This window comes from Mesocricetus auratus, unplaced genomic scaffold, assembly GCF_017639785.1.
Source record: "Mesocricetus auratus isolate SY011 unplaced genomic scaffold, BCM_Maur_2.0 Super-Scaffold_100020, whole genome shotgun sequence".
NCBI lineage: Eukaryota > Metazoa > Chordata > Mammalia > Rodentia > Cricetidae > Mesocricetus > Mesocricetus auratus.
This window is the reverse complement of record NW_024429201.1, coordinates 32,713,228-32,733,188: the sequence shown is the minus strand read 5'-3', so window position 1 is coordinate 32,733,188 and position 19,961 is coordinate 32,713,228. Positions and strand designations below refer to the sequence as shown.

General features: G+C 37.6%; 1 protein-coding gene across 3 annotated transcripts; it reads left to right on the top strand.

Moving 5' to 3' along the window:
* Positions 1-92: 92 nt before the first annotated feature.
* On the top strand, positions 93-19,597 carry Ccnh (cyclin H). Of its 3 annotated transcripts, none has more exons than XR_005869874.1 (10): positions 93-324; positions 1,372-1,494; positions 2,758-2,831; positions 3,876-4,086; positions 8,256-8,419; positions 11,256-11,326; positions 13,823-13,934; positions 17,303-17,363; positions 18,183-18,283; positions 18,333-19,597. XR_005869874.1 is itself a non-coding variant. In XM_013126071.3 (10 exons), exons 1-9 carry the CDS (start codon positions 208-210, stop codon positions 18,219-18,221), a joined length of 972 nt encoding a protein of 323 aa, XP_012981525.1. In that variant the 5' UTR covers positions 93-207; the 3' UTR covers positions 18,222-18,244; positions 19,516-19,597. The 3 variants fall into 3 exon arrangements, 2 of the variants coding, with proteins under 2 accessions (XP_012981525.1, XP_005065741.1); XM_013126071.3 differs by having other exon boundaries at positions 18,183-18,244; positions 19,516-19,597; XM_005065684.4 differs by having other exon boundaries at positions 18,183-18,257; positions 19,516-19,597.
* Positions 19,598-19,961: the final 364 nt, after the last annotated feature.

Sequence of the window (19,961 nt, the reverse complement as noted above, 5' to 3'; positions counted from 1 at the left end):
CAAAGGCCCGGAGCCCGGAGGCTCCGCCCTGCCGAGCCGCGGAACCCCTCCCACGGGCTCCGGAAACGCCTCAGTGGGCGCCGGCACGTGGTGGTGACGTCACGCGCGCGTCTAGGGTCCGGGCCTCGGAGCTCTCGCGGTCGCGGTCGCCGCCGCTGTCGTCGCCGTGGCCGTCTGGGCCCTGCGACCCGCCCGGGCTGCAGCAGCATGTACCACAGCAGCAGCCAGAAGCGGCACTGGACCTTTGCCGGCGAGGAGCAGCTGGCGCGCCTGCGGGCCGACGCCAACCGCAAGTTCAAGTGCAAAGCGGTGGCTAACGGGAAGGTGAGGGCCCCGCAGGCCGCCCTCCCCTGGATCCTCGCCTCCCTGCGGGCGGGCGGGCAGGCGGGCTGGCGGGCGGGGCGCGCCCCTGGCTGGGGTCGGTGCAGACAGACGCGACCCCGGCCGCCCTGCCGGGACCGGGAAGAGCGACAGCCCGGGAGGTGGCCCTGGTGGCGTGCGGAGTTTCAGTGCGGGCCTCGAGCGGGTCACTCGCCCTGCACGGTGTCAGGACCGACTTGTCGCAGGGGGTGACAGGAGGGGCAAAGGATGCTTTCAGGTGGGAAGTCAGACTCACAGCCCAGAGCGCCCGTGGTCATCAGCGGGCGAAGCAGGACCGGCGGTGCAGCAGTGGTTGGAGAGCGGAGGCGAGGAACTTGCAAACCGAAGCCTCCGTGAGGTTGAAACTCGTGCGGAGACTGAAGGGAGCTTTTCCCGAGGTCTGATGGCTTGTTGGGTCCGCTTCCCGGAAACAACCTTCCCGCAGAAGGTTGCACAGGGAAAGGAAATCGACAGTTGACACTTGCCAGTTGAGCATGGGATGGTCTTCTTACAGCTCTGCCGCCCGTTTCTGCTGTCCTGACCTGTGGTGTCTGTATAATAGCTCCTACAGACTGCAAGTAAATGGTAGTTTGCACTCCCCATAAAATGAGGTAGCAAATATAGTCGTTTATCGCCGTGTTCTTTAATTTGGGTGACACAGTGATGCACTTGAGAAAGGGAATTTGGGAGATTTCCAACCAGAGAAAATAGTATCAGTTTACAAATAATGGTGTCACACATGGGAGCATATTGGCACATATGTTCTGTCATGATTGTTTAAAAATGTCCAGCTGATATTTTGGAAAATTGAGACATGATGATTTAGATTCAGTTTATTTATTTTGCTTATTATCTTCTAACATATTTTGTGTAATGATTAGCAAACCTACAAAGAGAAAATGATTTGAGGTAGTTACCCTTTCTTGAAGATACAAATCAAATTTAAACAGGGCAGAAAAGACAGTTTTACAATTCCCTGAACTTACATCAAAATGTTTGCTCTCTTTAAAGGTTCTTCCAAATGATCCAGTGTTTCTTGAGCCTTATGAAGAAATTACACTTTGCAAGTACTATGAGAAAAGATTGCTGGAATTCTGTTCCGTGTTTAAGCCAGCAATGCCACGATCCGTTGTGGTAAGTCGTGGAGTGTAGTATAGTGCCTCTTAGCAGGCTTGTGAGAACTGAGCCCTCTTCACTCTGTAAGACTCAGCTCGGTTGTGTTTATTTTTGTCACCTTGTTTCTCAAGTAGCAAAATTTTATTTCTGTTAGAGTTTCGTTTAGGCTAGAGTAGTCTTAACTATAGAACTAAATAGGCCCCAAACTACAAGAAAAAAAAATCTAGCAGTTAATTTCTTCTCATAGTGTGGTCCAGTACAGGCCAGCTCATGAGAAAGTGGCTCTCCTTAGTCATGATTAAACTCTCAGACTCTCCGGCTCCTGCCCCCTTGTGACCCTAGCTAGCATCGTCTTACCTGGTAACCCTCTGCTTCTGCTTGGATAAGAGGGAACTGTGGAGAAGGCATATCCACTGTTTGAGTTCTGGGCTGAAAAGTGAGAGACATTACACAAAATCTTTTAACTGTAACAGACAAAAGCAAGACTGAGAAATGTGACTTCTGCCTACATGCTTAGTTCTCAGTGTCAAGGCATGAATTTTAATGGATAGTTAGCCACTATAAGGACGTAAGTGAAAGTGTGTATGAAGTAGTTGTATTTTTTTAATGTGGATATATTCATACATGCATCAGTATAATGAGTGAGAAAAACTAATTTTTGTGAGATTTTTAAATACAGACCTTAAATCCTAAGTTGCTGTGTTTTGTGAATAAGGGCAGCTCCAGGGTCATTTCATGGTCTGCTGTACAGTTGGTGACATCATTTTGGGGGGGGGATTCTTTACTAGAGACAGTAGAGTTGGGACTAGAGTATAAACTAGTGCTTTTTCAATTCTGCTAAACTCGGTTTCTGTTTGAAACCATCCATTACGTTCTAGCTGCAACTTCTGCCGTAAGATCATTTGAAACTTTTATTAGAAGTTGTTAGAGGTTTATCTTGGGTTTTATTATTGTTTTCTTGGTGGTTTTGTTTGTTTTTTTCTTGAGATGGTCTACAGGTCAAATTGGCCCTGAGTTCATTATGTTCTAGAGGATGACTGCAGAAGGGCTTACTCCATATAGCCTGAGAACAAAAGACTAAAAGGTGAAAGAGGCTCTTTTGATTATGGTGTTTTGTTGTACTTTACCACAGTTTATTTTGATTAAAGCAAAATTCAGAGGTATCTGTGTGGAGAACCTTTTCAGGAAAACCTGTGCATGAATAAGTTATTGTTTTCAAAATGTAACATGTAAGAAGTTCCTGCTTTTATAGATGTGTATATTTTTTTCTTTAAATCTTAGGGTACAGCTTGTATGTATTTCAAGCGTTTTTATCTTAATAACTCAGTAATGGAGTATCACCCCCGGATAATAATGTGAGTATAAAATTTTGCCTTTATGTTTTCATTGAAGATGTTTATAATGTGTGGACATTTGTCTGTTGTATGTACATGAGATAATTGACTTCTTAAGTACACTTTAGACTTGAATTCTTTTTTTTTTTTCCTATATGAGGATAAGGTCTCCTTACTTGCCATTATCTTCTATATCGCTAATGGTATCTGAACTGCAGCTTCTCTGCCATTTACAAAGTTTTTCTTAAACCTAGCTATTTTACTAATGTCAGTGTCAGTGACATCTTTATTTTCCCAGTTCTCAGGCTAAGAATCATTCATGGAAGTTTCTCTGCACTCCCATCAGTTTGCAGATCCTATAGCTTCATATTAATTTTGGTTAAACACAGGTGTATTTTGTTTCTTTTCTTTGCTGGGCATTATGCTTATCATTAAAGATGAGGACAGAATTAATGTAGGACTCATCAGAGTTTGCTGTCATTCATGTTTCTGGTTTTTGTTGTTTTTCCCATTGCATTCTCAGCAGTCAAGCTTAAGGCTTTATTTTGACTTCAGCTTCTAAAAGCTGTGAGCAGTAGCTTCCTACAAGTTTCCATCTCTGAACTTAGTACACAGGTGAAGTTCATGCTTGTCCTTAAGCTGGTAACTGTTCTCAAGTAACTTGAGACTTCTACTGATGACCTTCTGCAATGTCAGTTACCTTTACCTGCCTTCTTTGGTTACAAAGTACATACATATGTACTATTCTGTTTTTAAATTAACTCTTGCATTTATATTTCTTGATATACACCAGTTTTATTCCTTATCTGTTTTTCAAGTTTCTGGCTGGACTATATGAAGCTACTAGTACATTAATGGTAGCTAAATGCTGTAGTAGTATTAGATGATGGCTCTACTCAACTTATAGTTTCTCCTAAGTCTCCTAATGGATAAAAGTTTAAAGAGGAACTCATTTTAACTTGCATTTTTAATTGTTTAGCATAGTCTCATGTAAATATTAAACAATTTACAAAGTACTTTAAGGAATATTTAGGTCTTTTTGCCCTTCTTTATTTCTTCATGTAGGCTCACTTGTGCATTTCTGGCCTGCAAAGTAGATGAATTCAATGTGTCTAGTCCTCAGTTTGTTGGAAATCTTCGAGAGAGTCCCCTTGGACAGGAGAAAGCGCTAGAGCAGATTTTGGAATATGAACTACTACTTATACAGCAGCTTAATTTTCACCTTATTGTCCACAATCCTTATCGACCATTTGAAGGCTTCCTCATTGATATAAAGGTAAACTTTACTGATCGGAAATTAGCTAATAGATGTACTTCGTTGTTATTATTTGTTAAAAAGAATTGAAAACTTTATAACCAGTAATATTCTAAGTGGTGCAACCAGAAGAGTTGGTTATCTTCAATGGTTAGGTAAGAATTTCCAGGTTTCTGGCTTAGTAATCTATTGTAGTAGATAGTGAGTTTATAGTAATGCTCTTAAAGAATTATGGCAACTTCTATTAGATGTATATTGTCATAGATCTGGACCTAGAGACTTACAGAACCTTAAAAAGTGCTTAATATTAAACTAAAAGGTAAATGGCTCCTATTTTCAATGTTTTATAAACTCAGGTTATGAATGAATGTAAGTACTAAAATGATAAGTTAATAGCTGACACCTGTAGCCTTGGGTCCTCAGGCGCTTAGGCTGGAAGTTTGAGATGAGCCTTGCAGTGTAGTGATACTGTTTCACAAAATGTGCGTAGTTTATGTATAGAACTTATATTTATGTGTTTACATGTACCACATGTTGATACATATGTAAATATTGACATAGTTAAGTTGTTGAATAGTCTAAAGTTGAAGAGACATCAAGAAATGGTTATTCTCAGTTAAGCAGCTATGGATATTCTGTGTACGTTAAACGTGTTTGAGGGTGCAGCATAGAAACAAGACAGGACATGACCTTACAGTTTAATATTTTAGATAATTATTTATTCGAATCAAGAGTAGGAATTAGGTGCAGTAAGAACATCCCACCCAGAGACCTTCCTAGTTAAGAGCTCAGATCCACAACTCTTAAGAAATGAAGAGCCTGGGGATAGAGAGGGAGAGTGTTATGGTTTAAATGAAAAGCAAAAGTCTAGATTATATAAGTAATGTTGAAGATTTTGAACAAAGGATAAAGAAGAGAATGAAAGTCTTATTTAGAGAATTAGAACGATTGGGTTTGCAATGAGAAAAAATGGCATGTTGTCAGCCTCACAGGTTAGTGTGCATCTATATTAGTCAGGATTCTCAACAGTAATGGAATATGTGGGGGGGGGCAGGGAGGGAGCTTATTAGAATGACCTACAGGCTGTGTTCCAGCTAATCCAACAATGGCTGTCTATGAATGTAAGGTTCAACAATCCAGTGGTTGTTCAGTCCATGAAGCTGGGTGTCTCAGCTGACCCTCAGTATATATCAGAATGCCAGTGAAGTAGGTTCTAATGCTAGTGAAGGAATGGACTTCTCAAGAAGGCCAGGGCAAGCAGGCAAAAGAGGAGCTTCCTTCTTCCTTGTCTGTATAGGCTTCTATCAGAAGGTGTGACACAGAGCAGAGGCAGATCTTTCCACCTTACACCATCTGGATTAGAAGGGTATCTTCTCCTTCAAATGATTTAATTAAGCACAAATCCCTCACAGGTGAACCCAACCAGTTTTGGAATTCAGTTAATTCCAGATGTAGTCAAGTTGACAACCAAAAGAACCATCACAGCATCAGATGAGATTGGACATCTGTTTATGTCTTGCATTATTAGGAGAGTGGATTAGAATGGGCAAAGGGATACAATGAGGACTTGTCATGACAACTATTTAAAGGGTGAATAAGCAATAAAGAAACTTGTATGGGGACAAAAATTTATCTAGAGTTGTGGGATTTGTTGGGAAAACAAACAGGAAGTAGAGTATTTTTTAAGAAAGCATAGCAACTTTCTCATTCTGCTTAGATCAGGTAGCAAAAAAGTAGATTAATAATGTTTGCTGAGTTTAGTGCCAGAAAGGTCATTTATGATTTTGTTGGAAGCAAAAAGCAGATTGGTGGTAGGGGGAATAAATTGAAAGAGAACTGGCTGTAGAGATGACTCACTCACCAGCTAAGAGTCTGCTCTTCCAGACTTAACAGGGTCCAATTCCCAGCACCCACATAGCAGCTAATAATTGCCTGTAACTTCAGTTCCAAGGGATCCAGTGCTGCCTTCTGTCCCTCTTTGAGCACCAGGCATGCATGATGTATATAGACATACATTCATACGTGCAGACAAAATAACCATACGCTTCATATGAATAAAAGTAAGTAAAAGAAAACATTTTTAAAACAAAAGGGAAGGAGAGTCCCAGAACTCAGAATTGTGTCTGGCCAACTTCTCAAAACAGTGGCTTCTGTTACTTAATTATGGACCTGACTGAGGTGTTTTATAATTAAATTTTTTGTTACTAAGTAAAAGGAATATGTACTAAAATAATAATTTAAAATGCATAGTGCAGCATTAACATGATTGCCTATCATTTTTCAAAATTCTGCAATGTACATACTTGTGTCTTATGCTAAACCCCAGGCTTGTTTACACAAGTATCACTACAAACAAACATTCTTGTGATGGTTGTGAAATCACTAAATGATGGGGAATGTTCAGCTGCATTAGAACCTTGTAGAACTCAAGTGTGTTATTCATTATTGATAGAAAAATTGTTTTGTAGAACAGAACTTAGATTAAACAGTTTCTATTTGAAGTGGAAAGAGGTAACATGGAGGAAATGCTGATTGTAGAGGTATTTAGTTGTGCAGAAGAGATTGACACATATTTAAATACTGATCTAAGGAGCGAGTAATAAGGGAAAGATTAAAGGGGAAACAGAGACCCTATAGCATAGCTATGGATTCTCTATGAACCACATACAGGAGGTTAGCATGGGGTTTGAAACGGTACAATTGACCTTAGAGAGAGGACAAACTATTGTGTTGACATGAGAAAGCTGTTGTATCTGGGGATTTGGTGGAAATAGTGCTTTTCCTTCTTAAAGAGTACAGACATAATTTTCCACATAATGATGATTTTTGAGGATTAGTAAAGACATAAATGTAGAGAATATTCACTATTATCACTGACAAACGGGCAAACAAGTTTTCTAGGAACATCATCATTGGTAGACCAAGATGAATGAATTTGAATTTATATTCGTATCCCAAGACTTCTTTTGTAGACTTTTCTGGCAGTGCCCAGAAATCAAAAATAGAGAAATGGATTCAGATACTGTTGAAATTGGGGCTGGAGAGATTGCTCATCAGTTATGAGTGCTTGCTGCTGGTCCAGAGGAACTGAGTTCTGTTCCTAGCACCCATATCTGGTGGTTCAAAACTGCCTGTAACTCCAACTGCAGGATATATGACAACATGTTCTGTTCCTGTGGACACTGCACATGTTATAGACCCTCACACAAACACAGACACACATACAGAAATAAAAATAAATTTTAAAAGTACAGGAAAGAAATGAAGACTGTGGTAAGTGGGATCAGATAGAAGGATTCATAACCAAATGGTCTTAGATTTACAAGAACAGCATGAACAAATTAAAATCCTGAGAAAGGGGACATCTGCAGTCAGACTAGAGTGACTGCATTTATTATTTCAGGGTCAGACATTGGGAATAATGACTAGGCCTATATGTGGTTCCACATTAGAACTTGATACTTCATTTCAGGATATTTGCAGATTGTCTAACTGCTTCAGGACTTGACTGAGTATCTGAGGTTTTTTTTGAGGAATTGAGACTTAAGTAACTGGTAGGCAGTATAAGGTCTTCAGATCTCATGGGCATAGTCTTAAAACAAATATTTCTGTAGATATTTGGGAACGCTGACTTGTTCAACATTCATTTCCATTTATTTTCTCCCACAATGTGTATTAGAACAAATTCCCTATGACAGTGATGTGGTGCAACAATTTTTAATTTGACCTTACAATTGTCTGGATTGCTTGGTTAGTCTTTACCTGAGACTGTATGTCTAGTAGATCTTGGGTCTGCCTTGAATCCATTAGAAACTCAAAGAGCCTACCTTTCTAACTTTGAAAAGGACCAAACTGAGAGTAATGTTAAGTATTACCATTTTAAAGTATGTGTTTCTGTTTTGTTCCTATAAGCATATATTTCTAATCGTGGTTCTGGTTCCAAAAATGTTTGAAAGCCGTATCAGAGAAGCAGAAAGAAACATTCAGAAATTGATGACTATAATTTAGCTACGTTCTATTAGTATATACCAAATCTAACATTGAAAAATTAGTTTTTGGAACATTGGAAAGGAGTTACTTTTCTAAAATCATACCTTATTAAGTCCCTACTAGTTACTGTATGTTTTTTAATGGTTATTGATCTTCAGGAAACTCTCAGAAATGATAATATATGTAAACTTTATTTCTAGACGCGGTACCCCATGTTGGAGAATCCAGAGATGTTGAGGAAAACAGCTGATGATTTTCTTAGTAGAATTGCGTTGACAGATGCTTATCTTTTATACACACCTTCTCAAATTGCCCTGACTGCCATTTTATCAAGTGCTTCTAGGGCTGGAATTACTATGGAAAGGTATCAATTTGTTTACTTTAGTTCAAATTCCAGTTTTACTTCTTAAGAGTCCGAACTTTTCCATTAGATCATTGTCTTTGTATATATAATGCCTTATATTTGGTAAGCTTCATGACTGAAGAAATGAAATTGCCTTTAAAGAAAGTATTTAATCAAGATTTGTTGAGCTAAGAGAATACATTTCTGACTAAGGTAAAAGTGAAGCAGGTAATTTTGGAAGACAGCTATAGTCATATAACAGACTTGCAAGTGGATGAACTTGTAAATGCAGCAGATCTGCTCTGTTGTGTCATTCATATGTTGTAGAGCATGTGTAACATATGCAGTAAGGATTTGTAGAACAAGTGCTTTCGGGTATATCCACATGAAAATTGAAGTTGAGGCATAAATAATAATATCCAGTATATATACAGAGACACAGACATTACAGTGAGTACTTTATGTGGATTAAATTCACTTGATTTTTTTAATATCTTATGCACATATTTTTACACTTATAACAGTACTATAGATATATTAGTAGGGAGCTGGAAGAATAGCAAATTAGAAATATTAATATATGCCAGTTATTTTCCAAATTATACTATTTATTGTTTATAATTTCTCTTATGACTTGAGATTCTTTTATTTCATTTTTATAAATAGCTGAATTTTCCAAACTTAAACTAAAACTTACAGTTTTAAAATAAGACAGTAAAAAAACATAAGCATATGTAACTTAGTTTTTATCCTTCCTCATTGGGAATGTTTCTTATTACTACAGAAGTACCAATATTTCTGACCCTTAGATACCAATCTACCTTTATACATTATGAACAGTTACAAATTTTAAAACACATTTGCATCCAGGGTAAGGGACCTTAGGCTTTTCTATTTATGATATGTATACCTTTTTCTTAATACTTACTTTTATCTATGTGTACATGTAAATATCTGTCATGTGTAGAAGAAGTACCTGTGCAGACCAGCAGAAGGGTGTTGGATCCCCAGAGTTTGAACTAGGTAGTCATGAGCTACCAGATACAGTTTCTGGAAACCAATCCTAGGTCTTCTTCAAGAACAGGATGGACTATTAAGTACTGAGACATCTCTCTAGACCCGGTATACCTTTTTTGTTGTTGTTGTCCAAACAATTCTAAGTAGATTTAGGCATATTTTGATTTATATCCATTATTTACTAAGCAAACATTTAGTGAGCTTCTGCTATATTACACTTACGGAAAAGAAGAGTGAAACCCTGCGCTAAGTAGGAAAGACATCCATGTGAATAGCTGGCTTGTCTAGAGTTTAGGTGTGGAGCATCTGTGAGAGATAGCATATCTATAATTCAAGCGCATAGAAGATGAAAACAGGAATGTCAAGAGTTAAAGGCCATCCTCAACAGTTATGCTGAGTTCTAATTGCGTTCTAAATCTAATTGGTCAAAAAGGTTTACAAATGAATAAAATACTGTAAGGAAGGTGGCAAAGGTGTAACAAGATGGGAAAGAGACTAGTTAATATGTAACGGAGTAATCAACATTTTCTGTATGGTTTAATATAAGCATATAGTTTTAATATAAGTAGTTTTAAGGACAGCAACAACAGTTCTTAAAACTGTTCATTTAGAACTAATTTACCTGGGAGAAAAGTTACTTTTTGTAACTAATTTGTTTGAAAGACCTAGGGTCTAAGAATCTTCATTTGGGGTTGTAGCACCTATGCACCATGTCTTGGTATATAAAATTTCAGAGGAACTAAAATGTAGACAAAGTGTAATTATAAGATGTTCATAGAGCAGTGTTAACACATTTGCAAAGCATGAGATGATGTCTTATTGGTAAATGCTCAAGTACAGGTATAGGCAGAATGACGTTGCTACTGAGGGAAAACTAACTGGTGCGGTATTCCTTATCTTCTACATTTGTGCTTAACCCTTCTACAGCTCAGACTCTCCATGAATCATATAAAGTTAGGTTTATGTAATATCTATATCAAATATTAATATAAAATGATAAATATTGGTTGTTAGGACTTTTTTTTTTTGAAATGTCTCTTAAGTTTTTTTTTAGTTTTTTTTTTTCCAGTTTAAATTTAGATAAGAAACATAAGAAACAAGGTTGCTTCACAAGTCAGTTCCAGGTCCCTCTCCCTTTCCCTCCCCTCCTCCCGTGCCCTCCCCTCAACCCCCCCCCGTTATCCCCTCATTCCCCCAGGGAGGGTGAGGCCCTCCATCGGGGTGTCCATAGTCTGTCATTTCATATAGGGCAGGGCCTAGACCCTTCCCCAAGAGTTCAGGGTGAGAGTGCACCTCACATTGTTCTATGGGAGTCCAAAGTCCGTGTGTATACTTTGGATGGGTACTGATCTGCTGCCCAAGGCTCAATAGATTCCCTAGGCCTCCTCACTGACACCCAGATTCAGGGGGTCTTGATCAGTCCCATGCTGGATTCCCAGGCTGATGCCTGGGATTCAAGAGTTAACCTTTGTCTGGTCAGCTGTTTCTGGGGGGTTAAACCAGCCCAGTCTTAATCCCTTTGATCATCAGTCCTCCCTCTCTGTTACTGGCTTTCTTGAGTTCAGCTCAGTACTTATCTCTGAAAGGTTATTTTTAATAAAATTTAAATAAACTTGAAACAGTACACATCTCTTAAATAGCAAAAATGGTACTAAATCTTTAAGACTGTAGTTGCTATAGGTTTTAGTATTGTGGAGTTTTCTAATACTGTGTCATATTTAAATAAGTAATTTAAAAACTGTACTTGATGAAATAAACATGGAAATAAATAATTTATGCCTTGTCTTTTCAATGTGCTGTGTTTTCGATGAGTTAAGATGGTTTTTTTTTTCTTCAATAGCTATTTATCAGAGAGTCTAATGCTGAGAGAAAATAGAACTTGCCTGTCACAGTTACTGGATATAATGAAAAGTAAGTGCTATTAATAAAGCTGCTTCTGAATAAATGTTTTGGTATTTAATGTGCAGTGTTGTTTATTGAATTACTGTGTTGTGATGCATTGAAGATACATTGGTAAGAATAAATAAAAGATATATGGAAATACTTTGTATGTGTAGAAAGAGAATATGGATATCAGATTTAGACAAGGCTGATTCAAAACAAAGTTTAATGTAATAGACAGGTAGACCCAAGAGAACTAACTTCAGGGTAAGGTTTACATTGGAAACCTTTGTTTTGTAAATAATTTTAACTAGTTAATATATGTCATTTCCTGGTCATTTTGTTACTAATACAAAGCCAATAATTTTCAGGTGGGGTTGATTGGGATGAAGTGTCAATTTCAGAAGACATATTGACTGTTACAGCTTGGAGCTTGATAAAAATGTAGCTTGTCAGTTGGGCCTAGATTAGGAATTGGTAGTAAAGCTCTTGTCTAGCACATTCCAATTCTTAGTTCAGACCCTACCACCAAAACAAAACCCAAAAGACAAAAAAAAAAAAAACCAACAAAACAAAACAAAAACAACTACCACAACAAAAACCATGAAGAATGCTGCTAAAAATTGGCCCCTGAAAGGAAGTCCGTATCCTATCTGTGGAACCTGTGTCTGTTACCTTAGTCCACAAGAGTTGGAGTTGTGCAGGTTAGTTCATCAAAAGACGGTGATGGTGACTTGAGTTATTGAAGTGACAAGTACATGTAGTCACAAGTTACAAAAGGCAGAGAGAAATTTGAGATATTCATAATAACAATGGCATAACAGCAAAACAGATGTGCAATCTTGGCCTTAAAATTTGGAGTGATCTAACAAAAAGCACAAAAACAAAAGAATGTTGGCAGTCACCAGAAATGAACAGGCAAAATGGATTTTCATTAAAGCCTCCAGACAGATTTTGGCTCAAGGAAACAAATTTCAGATTCCTGGCCTCTGAAGTGTGAGAAAATACAATTGGTTGCTTTAAAACACCAACTTAATGATAATTTTAATAGTAGCCTTGGGAAACTTAAATTTACTAGTGTTGGTGTTGCGAAATTGTCTGTAGAAATTCTGATTAAAATACCTGCTTAGCTGATTGGCACATAATACACACAAACATCCACATGTATGGTATATATATCACTAACATTTGTTTTTGACAATGTAGCCTAGGCTGGATTTAAGTTGGAATCTCTTGCCTCAGTTTCCTGAGTGCTGAGATTGTAGGGTATGCCACCACACTCTGTTCTTCACCAATTGTCTTGGCAATTGTGTTCATAGCTACTGAGATGTACTTTAGAGGTAAAGGTGAGTAAACGAATAAAATACAGGATTGCAGACCTTTATTTAGGTGACAGTAAATGTGCAGTGTGTATATATTTTAATGTTTATTTTAAAAACTGGGATTCAAGGTATGTAGTTCTCATGCCACGATGTGATTATTTGCTTGAAGTGATTTTGGATTTCCTCCGAGCATAGTGGAGCAGGTTTTTTTTTTTTCTTCTTGGCATAAATTGTAGATTTTCATATTTACCACTAGAGGGTTCACTTCCAAAGCTAATTGTGATTTGGCAATAGATAGGAATTCATAACAATTTAGTGAAGGTTCATAAGGATAACATGCTGCTTATTGAAGCTTAACGTTTAATTACCGGTTTCTCATTATCTTTATTTTGTTCCACTTTTAATAAATATGACACAAAGATAGTGCTTCAGCAAATACTCAGCTTTAATATGTTGAATCATAAGTACCAATTTCCAGTTTAGCTACCAGTCTGAAACACATGACCATAAGTCCCTGGATTTATTAATCATGTCCCTAGTAAATCTTAAATTTATTTGCTTTATTATGTTGAATAACAACATAAGTTAGAACATAGTTTATTATCTTACAATTACTGATCTATAGCTTTTTTATAGAAACTATGTTTTGTTGCAGAAGCATCCCCTTTTTATGTTAATTTTTTTGGTAAACAAGAGGTATATTTTTGGGTCACCATCTCTTAATGAATATGGTTGGTGTTAGAGAATAAGAATACTAAATCACAGGGGTTACTTCACAATACTTAAGTTGAGTGAAATGTAAACATGGAGGTACTTACAAAAATACTACCTATATTATACAGTATGCTTATATTTATGCCATATATAATGAGATTAACAGCAGATACCTGTTACTTGAACTTAAAAGGCTGGTGCTTCTTGATTTTAATATAGAATACAAATCCTGGTAGGTATGTATAGCATCACCAATGTCTGTTTCCTAAAGCAAGTTAGATTATTTGCTTTCTTTATGTGAAAAGACTATCTTTTTGATTTTTTGAGACAGGTGTAGCTCTATCTGTCCTGGAACCTGCTCTGTAGACCAGGGTGGCTTCAAACTCAAGAGATCTGCCTGCCTCTGCCTCCCGAGTACAGAGATGCAGGTGTGCACCACCATACCCAGCTGAAAGCAGACATTATTAAATACTTTTGTATCTCCATGTAGGCATGAGAAACCTAGTAAAAAAGTATGAGCCACCCAGGTCTGAAGAAGTTGCTGTTCTGAAACAGAAGTTGGAACGATGTCATTCTGCTGACCTTGCGCTTAATGTGGTTACGTAAGTAGGCATGACACAAAAGTATGTTCACAAAGTCATCGAGTTCAACTCGTTTAAATTATTTTATTGGTACAAAGTTTGATATCTTAGAACCTAAATTTTTGTCTTTCCTTCAATTAAGTATACTAGTTTTGCTTGTGTTAGGACTTGACCCCAGAGCCTTGTCCATAAGCAAGTGCTCTACGTGTCTCACATTGCCAGCCTGGCCTATGTGTACATTTCTAGTGAAGGAAGAAATGTGTGGCTTTAATGCTACAGTTCTGATTCTGATCATTACCATGTAAACTGGCTTGTTTTTCCACTTCATGGAATTACTGGGAAATCAGTCTTCCTATGGGATCCTTAAACTTTCTTTACCAACCTGAGCAACAAGTATACTGTTTTAAACGTAATTTTTATAAACTAGAGAAGAAACTTGGCTCGTTTCAATTTGAGGAATCAATAAAATGTGCTCTTAGGTTTCTTTGTGTATGTTTAAGATCATACTTACATACTTAATGTTTCTTAATTTATAGGCTAATGTGGAATTCACCATAAAATCTGTATTATGCTCCACCAAAATTTAATTCTTTTTAAGCATGTCATAGGAATAATGCAAGTAAAAGAATGTTTTATGTGGACTGACTCCAAAGTTCTATTGTCTATTACCATGTAATGGGAATTAGCTTTGGCATATAAGTGTGTGGGGGGGGGTGATATTTTGATATCTGTGATTAGTGAGTAACTAACAAATACTACGAAAAGCTGAAGAGCATGCCAAGGCCTTCAGCACAAGGCAGCCATGACTTAATTGTAGTAGAGGACTAACTATTCAACAGCTGTACAAAGTGCAAATTACAGGACTGTTGTGGCTTCAAAGCATGGCTTCGTGTAAATCTTGAAATTGGTAGGGTTCAGTAGTAACCAATAACAGCTGTAGAGAAAAGTTGATCTACTGTGAATAAAAGTCCTGTAGCACTTAATTGTGCTCTTAAATTGATTTTGAAATGTGCAAATGAGGCTCAGTACCCACCAATTTAGCCCACACCTGTTTTTTTCCTAGAGGCAGAGTTATGAGAACATAGAGCGCCCATTATTTGTTTTTCATTCTGTGGCAGAAAAGTGGCTGTGGCAGAAACTATGTGTGGATCTTCCTTCTCCTCGGGGATCCTTGACCACCAGTCCACAAGGGAGGAGGGAAGTGGGGAGCAGGGTTTGGATGGCTGTGAACATGAATAGAAATTGCCTCAGGGACACTGCTTCAGTGTTACAGCTCACCTTTATTCCAGAATAAGAGAGATAGATAGGATGGTAATAGCAGCTGGGGCATCACCTCATTTGCATTTGGCAGTAGGCTCCTGTCATTCAGCTTGATACCTAGTTATCATACGGGCAGTGTAAGGAGAGTATCTGCCGGAATCTATGTCAAAGGTCATCCTTGACGATAGGTCAGGCATCCAGGCTTAGGGACAATTTCTAGGTAAGGTCAGGCCTCCAAGCCTAGAGACTATCCAGGGAAAGGGAGTCCTCCATTTTGCAGCGAGCCCAGAGAGCTATCTGGACATGGTGGACTACAGCCTGAGTTTAGCAGGGTACTCCCAACATGTGTGGCCTGTAAACCCTGAAGTACTTATGGACCATTCATCTGTTAATTCTGTTCTAGCTAATAATGGAATGGGTCATATTCCAAAATTCCTAATTGACAGAATTTACATTTTATTCCAAGTTGCCATTTGCTTTGCCCTCTGCCAAAAGAATTCTACATTTTTGTGAAATGTCTTGAATATTTCTTTGTATACGAAGGACTTTAAAAAAATCACAGATTTTTTATAAAATATAGCCAAAGTTTCTACAAAGTAAAATAGACTTTAAAAATGTAAGTTACAGTTTTATTTGATTCCATGATCAAACTAGTCTATCAAATTGCTGTAAGTACACAGTGTCTGTTCGCCATCTCAGTGCAGGCTGGAAATAGGTCAAGAGCAACACTAAATAGCACTATTTCAGCACAGAGCATCTGTTTTCCTTGGTCATTAAAACTTTTGCCTTTATTTTTTCATAATACAGTAACTGTATTCTTGTTAAGTCACTCATTGAGAAAAACCAAAGTTCCCTTTTATGTAACTGCTTATCTCAACCCTGGCCTCAGAAGTAACTTAGCAAATGGGTCTACCCTCTGCCAACCCTTTCTTGGATAAATGCATGAAAAATTTGTGTCAGTGTATCCAAAGCATGCACTTAACATTACCAATCTTTTACTCTTGCCAGTCTGAGTGAAAAAAAGTATTGCCTTGATCATTTCTATTTCCCAATTATGAATATTATGTTTCTAGGTTTGATAGCCATTTGAATTTCTTTTTTTCTACATGGGTTCAGGTATTTTATTCTTATAAAGCTTTCTATGTTCTCATCTTTAAAAATTTTTCTTATTTTACCTTAATACTTTTTTTAAAATAAAGAATGCTTATAAGGGATAAGGTCCTCCCTCCAATATTAGTAGTTTTGTCTAGTTTGCTTTTTAATATTTCATGGTTTTCTTAGATGACAATTTTTTTATCACAGATTAAATTTAAAGGCGTAGTGCTTAAATCCCATTTATTTATTTATTTGTTGTATTTCAGTTCAGAAGTAAGTGGGTGCCTGTGTGTGGGGCAGAGGACGCCAGGTCCTCTTTTCCATTTGGGTGAGAGGAACAGTTTTCTGGCTTGTTGTTTAAACACCAGATTTTTGAAGCCACTTTTTGCCTGTCTACTTTATTCACTGATTTATATGATACCATACTCTTAATAGCCATAGCTTTTATAGTGTGCCCTTTTATTGTTCCTAGGAGGGTCTTGTTATAAGATCTAGTGGGTCTCCAACACTCAATCTTCCTGCTTCACCCACCCAAGTATTGACATTGCAGATGTGTACCACAGTTGGGCTCCATTTTAGTATGCCATTAAGATAACGAAAACAAGGTCTTCCAACCTTTTCTTCTGGAGTCTCTTTGCAATGTTTACTTGAGACAAGGTATCACTGAGTAGCCCAGGATTTTCGCAAAACCTCATCAGTCACTAGTAGAGTTTTATATCCATACTTAGCCTCTTTTCACAATCTTTGCAGGTTCTTGCTACACTGGATTAAGTATTGCTTTTGTAGTCACAAATAATCCCTTGTTTAGTCTCTATTCTTCAGCAAACATGTTTCTTTTGTTTTTGAAGATAGGGTCTCATTGTGTTAACCGGCGCTAGCCTGAACTTAAGGCATTACTGTTGCCACACTCTGAGTATCAGCATTGTAGCTGGGAGCTACTGCATTGGGTGTGGCTCACAGAGCCTTGCTAGTTCCTATTTTAATAGTTTTGTTGCTACTATCAGTTTTGCAAATTGCTAATTGCTTAATTATAGGAAGAAGAGGAAAGGCTATGAAGATGATGACTATGTATCAAAGAAACCCAGACAAGAAGAGGTAAATTTTATATAATTTATTTTACATTTTCTGCCATGAGCTAAGTTAAGATGCACTGTTTTGGAGCACTGTAAGCACTGTAGACAGGTAGGGACATGAATATTCTAAACAGTGTTCTGCTACATAGCCCAGATTGCCTTTGAACTCCCAATCCTCAGTCCTCCAAGGGCTGGGACTACAAGTAAAGTACCTCTGAAGTTTGAAATTCCTATTTTTTACTCACCTCTTATACAGAGTCTGAATTTAAAAAACAATCTGTAACAGTTCAGAGTGGTTAGAGTCCACTACAGGGGGTGAGCATGGCAGAGGGCAGGAGCATGTGGGGCAGCTGCTTGTTACATGGTGCTGACCAGGATGCAGAGTACCTCGTCAACACATAACGGATTTGGGTTTCCTTTTGTTTTTTAACACTACAATATTCTTAAAACTTGAAGAATCCTTCCTATGTGAGAAGGCGGTGGTGTTAAATTCAGTCTCTTATTCTCCAAGGATTCTCCCTTGCCTTGTGCTACTTTTTAAAATTGTCTCTAAGTCAAAGATAAGTAGAGGCAAGGGGAGCCTTTATATACTCCTGCATACAGTGGGCAGTTGAGTCCCTGTAGTCACAGTCAAGTGCTGGACTTAGTCCACAGCTGTAGTCCTAGTACTTGGGAGGCAGGAGAATCCAAGGTTGGCTGCAGCCACTGGAGACATGTCAGAAAAACAAATCTATAGTAGACTGTTGTCAATCAGCATTTTCTTAAAGAGTAAAAAAAAAAAAAAAACAAAAACGAACTGGCTCCCTGCTTCAACGTTACCCTTACTCCTTTTTTCCCTTAGGAGGAATGGACTGATGATGACCTGGTAGATTCTCTCTAACCATTTGAAGTGACTACGGCAGTGTAAGCAACAGAAGTAGGAAGCATGTCTGGCATTTAACTTTCTTTAAAGTAGTACAATGTGAAAACATCAAAAATATATTAAACTTAATTATATTTTTTCTTGTGATGCTTTCTATATAACTTGAAAAGAGGCTGAATACTACCTACTTTGGATATTCGTAACTCACTAAGATTAGTAGCAAATTCTGTCCTACGATGGCCAAAGTCTAACTGTGGTGTACTTCTTTATACTGTTTTGAACAAAATGTGATTAAACAAACCTACCCATTTAGAAGAAATGCAGAAAACAAACCTTAGTTAATAGGTAAACTTTGGAAGTGATAAGGAAATAGAGTTCATTCTCCAGAAGGTCTTACAAATGGCTTTTCAAAATGTTTGCTCAATAGACTGAACTAATTGTGAATTACTACTGCCTGTAGAGTGTATTGGGCAGCTGTTTAGTGCTTAGGCACTCTTATTCTAAGGAGTCACTGACATCTGGGTTTAAATAAACTTTTTGAGTCTAGATAAAAATCTTAAATTACTACAAATAAGTGATAGCAAATTATATACTCACTTTTATCATTAAATGATCATATCTAAGTGAGTCTATATAAAATAGGCATTATGGTCACTAGGAATTTGTAGATGAGATACATTCAAAAGTTTAAAAATGAAATAATTTAATTACATTAAATTATTTAGGTATGCCTGGATTTCTCTATGACTTTAGTAAATTATACCTCAGTGTGCTACTTTCCCAAGTAGAGAATGGGGAAAAGGGTGATGCATACTCCTGGTAGGATTATTCACAGCAGGGCTATGCATGCTAGTATGTATTTGTTGTGCATTAATACTGTCTTAATGTAGTAAGTGGTAGATATTACAGTTAGGACCAAATTGCAGATAGGTGTATATTATTAGGCAAGTGTTTTGTTTTTTTGGATCACCCTCCCCCCCCCAAACTGGCCTGAAGAATTCTGAGAAACTGAACTACCTCAAATGTAAATCTACCCAGCTTTACATATTCCACGATACACTTCCCAGGAGGGTAGGTAGCATTTTAGTTTATCTTAAAATGTGGTATTTATGTTCATGTTCATCTCTAGTAGTTACTTTTATGGCTTGAGTTTCTGGTTGTTTTCATTTTTGTTCTGGAATAAAATTGATGAAGTGCAATGCTTTATAATAGAATAAAAACCAAAGCTTATATGCCCAACTATAGTTCAAGTTAAAGCAGCATGATAGACTGTAAACTAATGGTCACAGTGTGTCTCCTGTTTCTCTTTCAGATCACTGAAGTTTAGCATCAGAGCAAAGTCCACATGTACCTCTGAAAATTTTCTACCTAACCCCATTAAAAAAAAAAAAGTTTGAAAGATTTTATTTATTTCACCACTAACCACCTAGCTACTGCAGGGCCCATAAAGGTAAGTAACAAGTTTACCACTCTAATTTAAGACAAACATGTCAGTAAAACACAAAAACACAAAAACGAGGATTCTTTTAAAATAAATGGTAAAAAAGGAGAAGCATGTCAAGCCAAGGAATGGCAGATAGGCCATCATGGCTGAACAAGTACAATTGGTGAGGATCAACTAAAATGCCTTACACTAGAGTTTGGACCTTGGCCGAATTTTGAAAGTCCTTACCTACATTAACCAGTCTGTAGCCCTTTCACCTTGTAAGCTAAGGAAATGAGATGAGTTACTGTCATTGCATAGCCAATAAGAACAGG